At 40.0% G+C, this 16641-nt stretch overlaps 2 protein-coding genes across 3 annotated transcripts; one reads left to right on the top strand and one right to left on the bottom strand.

The window, feature by feature from the left end:
- Nucleotides 1-217: 217 nt before the first annotated feature.
- On the top strand, nucleotides 218-13729 carry LOC138008235 (zinc metalloproteinase nas-15-like). Of its 2 annotated transcripts, XM_068855495.1 has the most exons (8): nucleotides 219-413; nucleotides 509-544; nucleotides 2501-2626; nucleotides 3819-3845; nucleotides 10287-10412; nucleotides 11486-11512; nucleotides 12193-12318; nucleotides 13508-13729. In XM_068855495.1, exons 1-8 carry the CDS (start codon nucleotides 323-325, stop codon nucleotides 13516-13518), a joined length of 570 nt encoding a protein of 189 aa, XP_068711596.1. In that variant the 5' UTR covers nucleotides 219-322; the 3' UTR covers nucleotides 13519-13729. The 2 variants fall into 2 exon arrangements, with proteins under 2 accessions (XP_068711597.1, XP_068711596.1); XM_068855496.1 differs by lacking the exon at nucleotides 10287-10412 and having other exon boundaries at nucleotides 218-413.
- A 1246-nt stretch (nucleotides 13730-14975) lies between these two features.
- Nucleotides 14976-16289, bottom strand: LOC138005948 (uncharacterized). Its single transcript, XM_068852116.1, has one exon. The coding sequence runs from the start codon at nucleotides 16287-16289 to the stop codon at nucleotides 14976-14978; it is 1314 nt and encodes a 437-aa protein (XP_068708217.1).
- Nucleotides 16290-16641: the final 352 nt, after the last annotated feature.

Genomic DNA, 16641 nt, shown 5'->3' with positions numbered 1-16641 from the left:
AGTGATTTATTTATGCTAGCAGTACTTCAATATAGGCTGATAAAGGTGTAACAATTAGGAACAAATATCAGTCATCGTTGATAAAGCAAGTTAAAGTGGGTGACAGAGTGGGACAAAAGAATTTAGAAATACATTTATACTCAGTATTATTCCACACCCACTTATTTTGATAGGTTCAAAAACACAATAGTTTTTGTGTTAAAAACGATTGGGCGACAATTCTCCAAAGCATTTTGTTGAGACCATTTCAGATAAGCTCCTATAAAAGAGCAGCCGTTAGTTCTCCGCAGGCAAATTAGAATATTTTTCCCGGGCATCAAACATGACTCCAATTTGCGCATTTATCGCGATTCTATGCATCCCTCACTGCAGTGGGAGGTACTTCACTGATCGTATTTTTCGTCCCAAACCCAGTAAGTGTTTCAGGAATGCTCTCACTAAAGACTCGAATTACTTTCCTCAGTGTTGATTATTATGAATTTTATGCATGTCTTTGACTTGCTTGCAGGAATGCCTTTACAAGACATTGCACAGTCCGATGCAGGTAACGTATGACATTCCGTCGTTGAATAATTCTTGTGAAAACTCAAATCAACAAGTATTTTGAAAATTTGGGTATTTTTTTAGGGGGCGCAAGTCTTTTTTTCATGAAATTAGCTGAACTACTACTATTTTGCTTTGCCTGCCATTTTGTTGACAATAGTGTCTTCATCGAGGGGCTCTTCGTTCCTGTGTAATTTTCATAATTTTCATGTAAAGAGGAAGCAAGTCTAATTACGAAATTAAAATGCTGATCTGAAAGACGAAAACAACAAACCCTTTTTGGACAAATAATATTTTGTATTAATCATTAGACCGGCACATGTGCAGCAAAACGCGCGCAAAGTTCAAAACTGCAAACCCTCTGGCCTTACACCTTTACTCATAAATAGTGGCCATGAATCACTCCACTGTCTTTGTAATAATTGAACTAACCTGCGTCGCTTTCCAAAAAAAATGTGGATTTTGCATATCCATCCTAACAAGCTAGCTGAGATAACTATCACGAGGACAAACGAAAATTACGTGAATGGATGGTCCATGCATTCCCCAATCCTCAATCCTGAATGACCCACTCTGTACGGGTGTACAATTATATTTTATCTATTAAAAATACAGGATATTTTCTTTCTAATTAGCCCAGCTACACTTAGTGCTTATCCCAGCTAAATGTGAAATCCCGCGCTAAATATGTTATTGAGATAATAAAGGAAAACCTCACTAATTAACTTTTGTTTTGGTGATACGGCTGAATTAACACTTTGAATAATTTTAAATAAACTAGTTAAATTATCTTGATTTCAAACCGGTGAAAAGAAGAATACTATATATTTTTTTCTCCAAATTATCCGTTCATTGCAGTCAAATTAGCTTTACGTAATGCCTTAAAACCTCAAAACGGACAATGGTCACAAATCTCCAAGACACGAATGTCCATAAATGATGTAAAGTTAATTTATGCTGAAACGCATAAATATAATAGTTAAATTAATTATATTTAACATTAACTTCGTTAGAAATAGCAATATTCAGAGATGTTAAATGTCTTTTTCCATGACTCTTTTTTCCCGTGTTTTTTTCCGGGCTGGTTGTATTTAGACACCGCTAATTTTCAACTCTTTGGAAAAAAAGATAACTGGTAGCGGCTTCAATTGTGACTGGGGAAAGCGGGCCTAGCTAATATTCTTACTACTCCTGGGGGAATAGTAGAGTTCTTAAATTTTCAAGCTCGGTTAATACATTTCTCGTGCTCTGATTGGTTCACTCAATCTCGGTTATCAGCTCATATACCTTCTTTTGACCTTATATGGCAATTGATTCACTACCAATGACTGCACATCTAGGCAACTCTCGGTACGGTGTCACTTATTCACAGCATTTTCGGTAATGACTTGAACGGCCAGTGAAACTACAGCATTGTCCACAATGAGATAAATTTATTTAATAAACAATAATATGACTTAATCAAAGAGGGTAACAGATGTAACAGTGGTTTTCTTTCCGCGGGCCTCCTGCATGCTGAACACTAACTTGTAAGAATTCCAACTTGAAGGTGGCAGACCAGTTAATCTTTTTGAGTAAAGCGAAATTCAGAAGTTGATGGGGATACCAAATTGGTCATCAGAGGACTGCAAGTCCAGCGCCCTCTCGCTCTAGCGCTTGTTAGCGAGTGGCGTTATAGGCGGAGGCGTTTTCATTCAAGGAAACTCGATGCAAGTTAGAGTTTGGAGCTGCTTCCAACTGAGTTGCTGCGTAGCTCAGTTGGTGGAACATTGTATCGGCATCGAATTTTTCAGCTGTGTATAAAAGACAATCGCTTATAATTGTCCAGATAAGTGCCAGGATCACTTCTCCCTTTCTTTTATAATCCGTACTTCAAGTATATACATTTACGTCATTCAATATCGACTTTGTTGTGATGTGGCAATGAGTGTACATTATTCGTGATCTTACATCGTAGGTTGTGTTGATGACAAAAACTATGCAGACGGATGCCATCAGCAGGCTGCGATTGCAAACTATTGCATGCACCATGAGACTTTTATGAGGAAACACTGCCCACTGTCCTGCAAATTTTGCTCACAAGGTAAGATATATATTGGACGTTCAAGAATGATGTATTATGTAATGGCGCTTTTAGTTAAAACTATCGGTTATTCGTGATTTTACTTTTTGGAATTCAGCCATCAAAAATCTAGATTTTCGGGAATTTTCTACTCTTCTTCAAAAACAGACCGCGTTCTCAAAAAGCAATTATGCCGACATATAACTGTGGACGGGTGGCGGGACCCTCGAATCTCATTCATCATGTGCTCAGTCCTACCAAAACATTTCATTTCTTAAACCTTCCACAACAAAGTTGACCTTAAATACCAACAAACGAACAAACATGAACTTCCTTGATCAAGTTTATCAAGGAAGAGAGTATCGTGCATACTTTGTAATGTACTGCCGTGCGGCCATGTTGGTGTCCCCAACTAATCCTCCGGGAATTGAATTATATTATCATGCAAACGTTTTCTTTTGCTTCGGTGGAAAAACAATGTTACTGATCACGTGAGTGAAACACTCCATTCCTACTATATTTCTCACAGTTCATTGGTTCAGACAGTCCGTCAACTGTCAGTTGAACTCCGTTCCCTCATTCGTTTTCCCGTTGGTTCGTTTGCCGTTCGTTCATTCAATACCATCACAGACCAGGTCCTTGTCCTCGGTGAAGCTGTCACTCGTCAATTGCAGGGAAATTGAGGCTCGGAGTGTTATTGTTGGTTGAAATAACATGAAACAGAGTAATGGTTCATAGTTCATTGAATAAACGAAACGGCAAAGAAAACAAAATATTATCATTTACCTTAGCCTGCGCAGCAAGCGTTCCTGTTCGACTAGCCTGCGTTGCAAGCGTTCCCGTTCGATTGAAGAACTTTGAAACGATTTTCCGCAAACTGGCCGCGCGAAAGTTGGGGCAAGAGACTAACTTTCGCGCTGCCAGTTTGCGGAAAATCGTTTCGAAGCTCTTCTGTCGAATAGGAACGCTTCTACGCAGGCTACATTTACCTGAAAACCTGAAAACTAAATGAGCAACGAAACTAAGTCACGATTGGTTATCGTTTTGCTCTCGTGCATGAGTTGAGCTAAAAAAGGCGCGAGATTTCAGATCATACACTGAGTTCAGCAATACAGTACCGAGACAATCGAAAATTTGTTTCGACAAACATTAAAATAGTCCAAAGATGATGTTCTGTTACAAACTGTTCACCAAAATGGGTCCTTTTTTGCAGAAACTGCGAAGCCTCCCGCTCCAGCAGGTAAGCTTACGGTGATTGCTGTTGTGTTAAGGCCCTCAAAGGGTAGGGCCTGTTTATATGGTTAGAGCCAGCCCTCCTTCCCGAGACAACTTTATCGAGCCTTTATACGAGAATTGCGTGACCGAGACAAAGTTGCACTACTTGATTATGCGTATCTTTTAAGGCGCATCTTCAAAAAATACGTATCATCATTTGCCGGCCCTTCTTCCTAGTTCGAAATTTTTAAGTATAGTTGCGTTTTCACATTCGGAAAATGGACTGCCAATCTTAACGGAGCAGTAATGTGTAGTTTAAATAAAAGGCTGTCTTTGAATCAAGAGTTTCCGTTGTATTCATGACCGTGGTGAGAATTTTGGAGGGAAAAATCCTTTCATTCGAAAGCAAACGCTAGCAACACTTACGCGTGCGCATTTACAGCGGTTATCAGTAACACGCACCCCTCAACGACATTTTTTCATTTTCGAAAATAAAATTTAGGTGGATGTCAATCAAATTGTTTCCATGACGAATTCAACTTCCGCCAAGAGAACAGGAGTATCGTCATGGAAACATTTGATTGACGTCCACCTAAATTTTACCGCTTTCGAAATATGAAAAAAAATCGTTGAGGGGGCGTGTAACTGATAACCGCTGTAGGATTTTGCTGCCTCGTCTCGGGTGGTCGAGCCGAACTATTTACATGCGAAAACGTTGTCTCGCCTGCCAGGGTTACCTTACCTACCGAGGCGAGACAACTCGCCTCTCCGAGTTGTCTCGCCCTCCCGAGTTGTCTCACCCACCTCATTTAACGGCTGATAGAATTTTCTAAACAAACGAGGGGAAAATATCTCGCCCTGACTCGCGGAAAGGGTTGTCTCGGGTACCCGAGACCATATAAACAGGGCCTTACTCGCGTTATCAGCGAATAGAGTCCCTTATTGAATGGCATACTTCGATTCTGAGAACCATAGTATTTCTCTGTAAAGATAAGTAGAGAAAAACCACAGTGGTTGATCTGTAAAAACCCCGACGCACCTTGCAGGAGAGTAGATGAAGAAAGCCTGGTCGATTAGTTATGTCTGGCTAATTTGTTTTATCTTGAACTCCGACGTTTAACTTCCACAAATTAAAAGACTACTGAGAAGATTAAACTGGTCCCTTTAATTTTCAAGTGATCGAAAAATTGTCCCAGTGTTTGCATATGCGGATTTTCGTAATTAATGCATTAATAGCACAGAGACTATCAACGTCAATCATGGTACTCGCGTTCAGCTTTCGGTGTACGTTCTTGTTTTTCATGGACCCATTGAAAGTGATATTACTAGTACACCCTGAGTAATGATGTTAAAAGTGTTGATTATTGTGAGGTATTAGTGGGTATTCTCTCACAAATACAACGAAGAAAATAAGCAAAAAGATTTTGCTCAGCTGCGCCAATGAAAGTACAACTCTGCTCGCAGTTTAGTCCAATTAAAGAAGTGCTCAATGTTTGCGAATCTTATATAGGTCACCGTCCCCCTATACAGGTATGTGCCCGCGCCCGATAGGGTAGGGTTTTTGATGTGCTCAGTCCTTAAACAAGGTCACTGCTAACGTATTCTCGGAAAAAAAAACTTCGCTGTTTGCATGTACTTGCAAAAACCATTCGATTCCCTTCAAAGGGCCGAGAGTGGTCAATTGCTATTAATGATCAGTTTTCGCAGCGCATAAATAAATTTCAACAATTCATTCAGCTATGAAAAATATTTTAGTTTGTGCTGATGACCGTAAACTATGCGGCCGGTTGCCTCAGTCAAGCTGACGATATCTATTGTCGTGACCAAACGGCTTTATAATGGTGCATTGCCCAAAGCCTTGCGAATTTTTCTAAGAAGTTTAAAGATATGATGGAAAGGTATCCAAGCGTTTAGTTTGAGATGGTGGTTGGTGGATTTACAAGTTAATTGTTCCTCTTGGCTCAAATCCCGTTCTGACCGAGGACGACAGAACTGGATAACGTTGCCTCCTGGGTGCCATCTACGCTCATTTTATTTTCGTTGGCATTGTTTTTAACGCTGGGTAAGCGATTTTACAAGACCAAATGAAGCGTCAAGTAGAATCTCGACCAAAGAAACGTAACTGACCAAGCCCAGGCATACCTTAAAGACTGTACAGATCCGAATCCACTTAAACATCGCAGCGAAATACCCCAATTCGCTATTTTCACAAATCCCATAATACAGTTTAATTTGGGGGGTTATTTGCATTAAAACAATGGATATCCAGTTCACTGAAGCATGATACAGTCTCAACAGTAAATGACTTGTATTGTTTTCATGCAAAGAACCCCCAAAACGTATTGCATTATGGGAATGGGAAGTAGCAAATCGAGTCGTTAGCTACAAACAATAGCCCACTTTCGATATATTAAAATTCAGTCCTAAACAAAAAGCATCATCTCGAGGCTCTGGGGAATAAACTCATACAAACTTTTTATATCTATTTCCCGGAGCCTCGAGATGATGCCTTTCGTTTAGGACTGAATTTTAATATATCGAAATTGATCTATTCAAACCGGCAAAAGTCGAATCACTACACACTTTTTTTATAAGAATGTTCAGTCTGAGATATACCAAAATTTTAAGAACATACTAAGATTTTACCCAAGGCTGAGAGTCAATTAAGAACGTCTTTATTTTGCCCATTTGGTGTATGTAATACTGTAGTCCAAAAGGACAATTGACTCAAATACTTAGGGACGCTTTATAGCGTGAACAATGTGGTTTTCGCATTGCATAATTCACTGAAGAACAACTCAGTTTGTAGTCGAACCTACCACACCACACTTACTACACCACACGAACCATACACGTTGAAACTTTTAGCTGAAACTTGTGTGCAACTGCGATGCCAAACATATTTCAGGAGGTATTACACCGTGTAACATGGTCGGTCTCGTGAAACTTTTGTGAACTTTCGTTGCGAGACAAGTTTCACGAAAGTAGAACCGCTTTCTACTTCTGCAACTGTCGTAGCAATCGCAGTGGTGATAAAAACTGGAGTTTCACCGCGTAACACCACTTCGTGAAACTGGTCTCGCTCGGTCCTGTTACGCTACGCTGCGTAAGGCAATCAACATTTCGAGACCAGTTTCAACGTTCCCGAACAAGTTTCGACCTTCTATGTTACACCGTGCAACGCATGCTGAAACTTTTTTTGCAGCGCCGTTGCACATAAGTTTCAGCTAAAAGTTTCAAAGTGTAACAGCGGCTTTAAGGGGAAAGTTCCTCTAAATTACTAAAACTTTTCCCCAGGAATTCGTAAATAATTGCCGTTTTGTCCAGTTCCCTGTAAAAGTGTGACAACAGCACTTTGAAGTTGCCTCTTTCGTGACTTGGAGAGCGCCATGGATATGACGTGTTATGAGGTAGCAACAGTCAACAAACGTGTTCAACCTTACCAAGTTCTTCGTTCCCCGATTACTTTCTCGATGTTGTGTGACCTTTCTGCTCTAAGAAATTCAAATGTAAGATGAACTATGGTAAACGGTCTTGTGGTAGCTAGTAGGCCAAGTAGGCCATAAGTGCGACAGAAACTAAAGTCACTTAATACTTGTAGATTCTCTTGTCAATGAAATTAAACTAGGTGGCAAAAATCAGCCAGAGCAAATATTCGACAAGCGTACCTTCTTTTCTTTTACACTTTCTTTCTTCTGCGACAGCGACAGCCGTCTTTGATGCTTCAGCAAACGTATTTGTTTCGCCGACGAAACTTTCAGATGTTGCTCAATACACATATAGCAAGGCTTTTTCACAGCAAACAATTACCGCTGTTGGGGTTTTACGCTTTCGAGGGGGGATGAAACTAGACACATGTCTAGACTTAGAACACATTAAAAAAACCAGAATATTCCACCGGAAAATGAAAATTTAAAGAAAAGTTGGCCTGCGAAAAGAAAGCATGGATGGATTTCTCAAACCTGATCAAAGTATGACAATGCAGATTAAGAGCTTTCGATTCAGAGAAACTTTTTCTAGGCCGTACTTTCCTTTTAAGAAGAACTGACCGGCGTTTTCAGGCTTAAAACGATAGAAACGAATGTTCAGACCATAGTTAACTATGTTCAGACTCAGCCCCAAAATTAGACAGTCTTATTAAAAAAAGAGTGTAATTGAACCACGATGCAATAACACGTGTCCTGACAATAATAAGCAAAGATAGGATTGCGAAGCTAAACGTATGTAGCCTACAGTAATCGGAAAATCATGTATTCAATTGAGGACTAACCCTCGCTTAAGATTGCACAAGTTTGCTGGCTGAACTCACACCAGGATTCAGAGCCTTCGCTTTGTGCAGTTGCAGTTCAGTAGCTTATACTGAAAAACGAACTGTTTGTGATCGGTAATGTAATGCCTTTTGAGTTGAATGCCTAGATCTAGAACTAACCTGATGATTGTAATTCCTTTAATAAAATAGTTTGTGATGATGATCCTGCCTATGCGGGATCTATTTCCCGGAGCCTCGAGATGATGCCTTTCGTTTAGGACTGAATTTTAATATATCGAAATTGATCTATTCAAACCGGCAAAAGTCGAATCACTACACACTTTTTTTATAAGAATGTTCAGTCTGAGATATACCAAAATTTTAAGAACATACTAAGATTTTACCCAAGGCTGAGAGTCAATTAAGAACGTCTTTATTTTGCCCATTTGGTGTATGTAATACTGTAGTCCAAAAGGACAATTGACTCAAATACTTAGGGACGCTTTATAGCGTGAACAATGTGGTTTTCGCATTGCATAATTCACTGAAGAACAACTCAGTTTGTAGTCGAACCTACCACACCACACTTACTACACCACACGAACCATACACGTTGAAACTTTTAGCTGAAACTTGTGTGCAACTGCGATGCCAAACATATTTCAGGAGGTATTACACCGTGTAACATGGTCGGTCTCGTGAAACTTTTGTGAACTTTCGTTGCGAGACAAGTTTCACGAAAGTAGAACCGCTTTCTACTTCTGCAACTGTCGTAGCAATCGCAGTGGTGATAAAAACTGGAGTTTCACCGCGTAACACCACTTCGTGAAACTGGTCTCGCTCGGTCCTGTTACGCTACGCTGCGTAAGGCAATCAACATTTCGAGACCAGTTTCAACGTTCCCGAACAAGTTTCGACCTTCTATGTTACACCGTGCAACGCATGCTGAAACTTTTTTTGCAGCGCCGTTGCACATAAGTTTCAGCTAAAAGTTTCAAAGTGTAACAGCGGCTTTAAGGGGAAAGTTCCTCTAAATTACTAAAACTTTTCCCCAGGAATTCGTAAATAATTGCCGTTTTGTCCAGTTCCCTGTAAAAGTGTGACAACAGCACTTTGAAGTTGCCTCTTTCGTGACTTGGAGAGCGCCATGGATATGACGTGTTATGAGGTAGCAACAGTCAACAAACGTGTTCAACCTTACCAAGTTCTTCGTTCCCCGATTACTTTCTCGATGTTGTGTGACCTTTCTGCTCCAAGAAATTCAAATGTAAGATGAACTATGGTAAACGGTCTTGTGGTAGCTAGTAGGCCAAGTAGGCCATAAGTGCGACAGAAACTAAAGTCACTTAATACTTGTAGATTCTCTTGTCAATGAAATTAAACTAGGTGGCAAAAATCAGCCAGAGCAAATATTCGACAAGCGTACCTTCTTTTCTTTTACACTTTCTTTCTTCTGCGACAGCGACAGCCGTCTTTGATGCTTCAGCAAACGTATTTGTTTCGCCGACGAAACTTTCAGATGTTGCTCAATACACATATAGCAAGGCTTTTTCACAGCAAACAATTACCGCTGTTGGGGTTTTACGCTTTCGAGGGGGGATGAAACTAGACACATGTCTAGACTTAGAACACATTAAAAAAACCAGAATATTCCACCGGAAAATGAAAATTTAAAGAAAAGTTGGCCTGCGAAAAGAAAGCATGGATGGATTTCTCAAACCTGATCAAAGTATGACAATGCAGATTAAGAGCTTTCGATTCAGAGAAACTTTTTCTAGGCCGTACTTTCCTTTTAAGAAGAACTGACCGGCGTTTTCAGGCTTAAAACGATAGAAACGAATGTTCAGACCATAGTTAACTATGTTCAGACTCAGCCCCAAAATTAGACAGTCTTATTAAAAAAAGAGTGTAATTGAACCACGATGCAATAACACGTGTCCTGACAATAATAAGCAAAGATAGGATTGCGAAGCTAAACGTATGTAGCCTACAGTAATCGGAAAATCATGTATTCAATTGAGGACTAACCCTCGCTTAAGATTGCACAAGTTTGCTGGCTGAACTCACACCAGGATTCAGAGCCTTCGCTTTGTGCAGTTGCAGTTCAGTAGCTTATACTGAAAAACGAACTGTTTGTGATCGGTAATGTAATGCCTTTTGAGTTGAATGCCTAGATCTAGAACTAACCTGATGATTGTAATTCCTTTAATAAAATAGTTTGTGATGATGATCCTGCCTATGCGGATGGGTGTCCTGCTTTTGCTGCTGTTGAAAACTACTGTCAGGACCAAGAAACATTTGCGAAAAAGTTTTGTCGAAAATCTTGTGAATTCTGCTCTGGAGGTCAGTGAAAAAGGACCCGGACGCACTGGGCAAATTTTTGTTTATTTTGCGAAAAAATCTGTCACCAGTTCCCTGAGACAAGTGCGCCCGGTCATTTTTACCAAACTTCAAATACACCGTCGTCCTGCCTCGGAGCAGGACAAATTTCTGTTAGGCGTGAAATCTGACAGATTTGTTAATTTACACGCCATGATTTGAAGGAAAATGTCAATCAAGAAAATTTGATCTCTATTTTTAGTCGGAGTATTTCAGTCCGAAGCCCGCCAAAATTATTTCATATTTGCGCGGCAATCAAACGGTGAAGATGGAAGATTCGTACCTCGGTATGCTGCATAACGATCCTTACCCAGACTACAACTATTACGGTTCCCAAGTCTACGTTCCAGCTGAATCTCCAGGGCCAAGTGATTGACACTTGTGGTTAACAAATATTTTGCTGTGTCTCAGTGCGCCCACGCTTGACAAATTGAAAATTTGGCAAAGACAAATTTTGTCGAGATTTTTGGAAGGGCCAAACAAATTTTGTCAGTGCAGTGCGTCCGGAGCCAAAGTCTTTCCATGTTGTTTGGTCCTATTTACGTTAGGGAAGTATCAAGTCATTTTGGTGGAAGTTTCGAGAAGTTCGAATATGTTATAACACGGTAATAGAACGGAAACTTGGACGCATACCAAAGATATAGATTCAAAAATCCTATGCACTGCGACGTTGATGCTGAAACCAATACGTCATTCGCGATCCCGGTTGCACGGCGTCGTAATTGGTTGCTTTGAAAACAAATGAACAGGGAAAGAAGAAATTCTAATTCTAAACAAAATACACAATCTTGCACATAATCTGTTTCCTGCAATATAAGCTTTTGTCCCTTTGTTGCTTTCAAAGATAACGATGCCTTGCTCTTTCAAGTTTAAAGTCCAGTTGGTAAAAGAGCTGATCAATGAATCCAGCATAACTGCTAGCTCCAATTTGAAAAATGGATTTGTAACAAACGTTACTCGGCAAGTCTTTCATATAACTACCGGTATTAATCCATTAACTAACAATTCAATAATTAACTGTTTCTAATAATTTTCAGGCACTAAAAAGGCTCCAGCACCAATAGGTGAGTCAGTAGATATCACATTTTCAACGTTAATGATGTGTTGATTACGAGTCCGAATATAGAAACGTCACTCACCACTTTTGATGGCATAATGTCGAATGCAAGTTAGCCGGCAATTTGCCCCTGCAGTTTGTCGTCAATATTAGTATAGGTAGTCGCATGGGGCCGGGTAAATTCATAAGAATTAATATCAAGAGTGTTTTCAAAAGTTGCAGGGACAATTTCTGCAACTTCTGAAAATACGAGTGATATTAATTCTTATTACTTTACCCGGACCCCATCAAAAGAGTATTATAAGAAGAACTGACGTTTTTAGGCTTAAATCGCTAGTAGGAAAAGACGTTAATCCTCAGCCCCAAAATTTAATTTGACGGTAATTGAACCCCGATGCAATAATACCTGTCCTGACAATAATAAGAAAAGACAGGATCGCGAAGGTAAACGTTTGTAGCTTAATGACAGTAATCGGAAAATCATGAATCAATTGAGGACTAACCCTCGCTTAAGATTGCACAAATTTCCTGGCTGAACGGCTCACACCAGCATTCGGCATCTTCGCTTTGTGCAGTTGCAGTTCAGTAGCTTATACTGAAAAAAGAACCTTGAGTTGTCGGTAATGTAATCCCCTTTGCATTGAATGCCTAGAACTAACAATGATTGTAATTCCTTTAATAAAATAGTTTGTGAGGATGATCCTGCCTATGCGGATGGGTGTCCTGCTTTTGCCGCTGTTGAAAACTATTGTCAGGACCAAGAAACATTTGCGAGAACGTTTTGTCGAAAATCTTGTAAATTCTGCACTGGAGGTCAGTGAAAAAGTCTTACCATGTTGTTTGGTCCGATTTACGTTAGGGAAGTATCAAGCCAATTTGGTGGAAGTTCGTATACGTTATAATACGGTAATAGAACGGAAACTTGGACGCATACGAAATATCACTCGATTAATGATAAGCTATGATAATTGTCAAGGAAACCCAGTGACTTGTCAAGGGAAAAATGCTCGTGAAAACTGGGCTAAAGATTTTGAGTGGGTTGTGCCTTTAAATATCAAATCGAAGCAATCGAAGCAGCTTGTCCGGATTTCCAATGTACTGCGCATGCCTCTTCGTACGGAGGCTAAAAGAACACCTTTCATTTGAATGAATGCAACTCGGAGAGCCAGAAAAGAGGAAAATCTTTAATCTACCGGCTAATGGCTGCGCGTAGTCCGCTTAACGTGCCATTTCGCTGGTTTTTCTCTCGTCCTCTATTATAATTAATTTAAATGTTTTTATTCCATTAGGAACAAATACGATTAAATAAAAAGGGCTGCTGCGTAAACCCTTAAACATATCGTGTTGATTTTAGTATTAAATACATGTGTGCAAATAGGGTCTAATGTAACAGTGCACTGTCGTGAATGAAAATTTTCTAGTAATTATTATGCTACCGAAAAGAGTTTCCATTACAGTTTTTTTAGATTGTTGATCATCCAAACTATAAGGACAAATGCAGAGAAAAAGCTAATGTGAAAAACTACTGTAAACACCAGGCCCCGGTTGTTCGAAGGGTGGATAGCGCTATCCACTGGATAACTCAATCGGTTTTTCTTGTGTTTATCAGCTGGATAGTGATTTATCCGGTGGATAGCGTTATACACCTTTTGAACAACCGAGGCCAGATGGAGTTTATGAAGAAAGCCTGTCCGAAAACTTGCGGATTATGTGGGTTTATTCATGCAGAAGGGATCAGAAAAAAAGACATAGAGACCATTAAAGATCATGTCAAGAAACTGAGGAAAAATGTACACAAGATACTGTTTCTGTAGCGACATTGTCGTTTGGGTTTTTCAGGAAAAAAATGCATAAAAACAAGTAAAGAAGGAGTTTGGTGCTTCTGTTAATAGTTTTTAACTTCTTTGATAAAAGACCGTCGTCCCTTTTATAAAATAATTGCTGCATACCTGACTTTGAGTCACCCGACTCTGTTCATTTTTATTTATTCTCAACACTTTAGATGCCAAGTAGCAGAAAGGGATGTGATTGTCACAGTTTAAAGACGAAGAATCCACGAAAAAAAGTGTGATTGTGTAGCGCGAACAAGGCGACGAACTTTGTTTTACAGTGGTAGTTACCGACATCAGTAGATTATACATTCGAGTAAAAAGTAACCACCGCTAGTGTTTGTAACTTAACAAAACCTAAAGAAAGGTATTAAACTGAAGACATGTTGGATTAATTTTTTTTGTCTTCTTCTCGTTTCGTGGAGGAACTGATTTTAAAAGTAAACGTCGTGATAAGTTGCAGACCGTTGTCGCATTTGAGCATGATGAAATAGCATCACATCAAGAGGGTAGTTATTGTAAAACTTGATTCCTTCACCGTTGTCTCTCAATATTTTTGTCACTTCAGGCGTGGATCCAGGATTTTTAAATGGGGGGTAAATTTTTGTAATAATGTAATAGAACTAAAGCCTGGTTGAGGTGTTTGAGGTCTGTGTAAGAAGGGGGGCTCAGAAAAAGGGGGTGAAAATTCACCCATTTCACCTCCCCTGGATACGCGCCTGCACTTGTTACCTATTTCTCGAGGTGTACAAGTTACTCTGTAAACAAGCCGAGCCAAGAATCAGGTTATTGTGGATTTTACACCAGTCTCCCATAGCTCAATGGCAGAGGATCCGAACTAGGAATCGGACGGTCAACGCCGGTTCGACCACTGTTAGGGGCCACTCGGATTTTTTTTGTCCGAGTACTCCAAACCTGCGATCAGGCGTACTTTTCTTTAGACAGGACGCGAAAAAGTACGCCTGATACAATTTCTCAACGAGTCGTCTGCCGCCCACCAGTTAAGACACAAGAGTAATGTTATCATGTGTCATGTAGCTATAAATGTGAGCCAATCAGATTTTACCGGAAATTACCTGCACCTTGCGATTCGAGGAAAGAAGCGACGAAAACAAAACAGCACTCTGGCTGGAATGACTGCGAAGTCAGACTTTGTCCATAAAATCAATACTATTTCTGCAAATCCCGCTTGACGGTTGGTGCGGTTTTTCTGTCAGACATTCGAACCCCTTTTGAACGAAAATAGGGAGGGGGGTATTTTGCAAAGGAAATCTTACAAATTTAGTTTCTCTCAAGTGGCATCGCATTTTGACATCATTTTTGCGGTATTCTATAAGGTAGAAAGCACTTGTCCACCACTTTTGGAGCTGCTGAATGAAGTAAGACTGCCGGCCTTATGAGTTTGCACAACACGGAGTTGTTCAATGGAGAGAATTCTTCATGTTATCACCAGGCGCAATCAACAGTACAATGAATTGTCGCGTCGAAAACTAGTCTGAGTGAATTAGCCAATTTAGCTCTAACTAGAATGTCACTAATGTTTTTACAACGCCGGTAGGCTACTAAAGGGAAAACCTGAAGAAACCTGAAGAAGGCTGGTGTTGGCCAGCCGAAATATTGCAACAACGTTAACGCCTATGTTCACGTTGTCTTGACCAACCTTTGCAGGATATTTTCTACTAAAGGGAGATTAGTAAAAACATTTTTACAGCGACCAGATGAATAAAGCACGTTAGAGTGTCTGTGAATTATACGGGATATGTTAGGTAAAGCGGGATTATAGGTAATGACGAACGGAACAGTGTCTGTCTGTTGTTTAGGTTTGGGTTTAAGAGCGTCGTTCCGATTAATGTCAGAAGCACGTCGTATCTGGGTTTTAAGGAAATTAAGTTCGTAACCTCGATTGACGAGGTAGTCCATAAGTTCCTTACAGCGTTGTTTGTAAGTGTCATTGACGGAGCATATGCGTCGAAGGCGAAGTGCAAGGCTATATGGAATGAAACGTTTAGTGTGGGTGGGGTGGCATGAGGAGATAAGTAAATATTGATGTTTGTTAGTGGGTTTAGTGTAAAGGTCGGTCTCTATGAGACCATCTTTGAGTGAGACCATCACATCAAGGAATGGAATATTTGTGAGGGAATGCAAACAAGTGAATTTAATGGTGGGATGAAGGTTATTGAGATAATCGACAAATACTTTCAGTTTATCTGAACCTTCAGTCCAAATAACGAAAATATCGTCCAGAAATCTGAGCCATGTATGAGGTAGATACATTGCGTTAGTGAGCGCGTCATGTTCGAATTTTGCAAGAAAAGGGTTGGCAAATGAAGGAGCCATTTTGGTGCCCATAGCAGTTCCGTGTTTTTGTAGATAGTGTTTGTTGTTAAATGTGAAATTGTTCATGTTGAGGATGATCTGTATGAGGCCACAAAGAGTTTCCGTGGGTGTGTGCTTATCATTGCGTTTGCGAAGGAAAAAACGGCAAGCCTCAATACCTTCGCTGTGAGGGATGTTGGTATAAAGAGAAGTGACGTCATGCGTGACAAGTATGGCATTGTCGGGAGGTGTGTTGATTGTGTTCAAGTTGGCAAGTTTGTTAAGGAAATCAGTAGTGTCTTTAACGTAAGACGGAACAGTATTAACTAATGGTTTTAGGTAGTAGTCAACAAACTGAGAGACACGTTCTGTGGGGTGGTTGTTAGAAGAAACTATGGGTCGTCCAGGATTGTTAACTTTATGGATTTTGGGGAGTATGTAGAAACGTCCAGGTCTAGGGTCGTTTCGTAAAAGGTACTGTTTTGTTTTTAGGTCAATAAGTTTGGTGTTGAACATGCGTTTAACGTCTTCAGCAACTCTTTTTTGTATCATGGCAGTCTTGTCCTTTCTTTGTTGTTCGTAGAAGGTTGGGTTATTCAGTTGTCGGTTACATTCGTTTATGTACCAGGATCTGTCCATTATCACAGTCGACAACTGAATAACCCAACCTTCTACGAACAACAAAGAAAGGACATCCCCACGGAAACTCTTTGTAACCTCATACAGATCATCCTCAACATGAACAATTTCACATTTAACAACAAACACTATCTACAAAAACACGGTACTGCTATGGGCACCAAAATGGCTCCTTCATTAAAACCATCCTTAAAACCCAGATACGACGTGCTTCTGACATTTATCGGAACGACGCTCTTAAACCCAGACCTAAACAACAGACAGACACTGTTCCGTTCGTCATTACCTATAATCCCGCTTTACCTAACATATCCCGTATAATTCACAGACACTCTAACGTGCTTTATTCATC

The sequence above is a fragment of the Montipora foliosa genome, chromosome 6, assembly GCF_036669935.1.
Source record: "Montipora foliosa isolate CH-2021 chromosome 6, ASM3666993v2, whole genome shotgun sequence".
NCBI classification, from domain to species: Eukaryota; Metazoa; Cnidaria; class Anthozoa; order Scleractinia; family Acroporidae; genus Montipora; species Montipora foliosa.
This window is presented reverse-complemented; position numbering and strand designations above follow the sequence as displayed.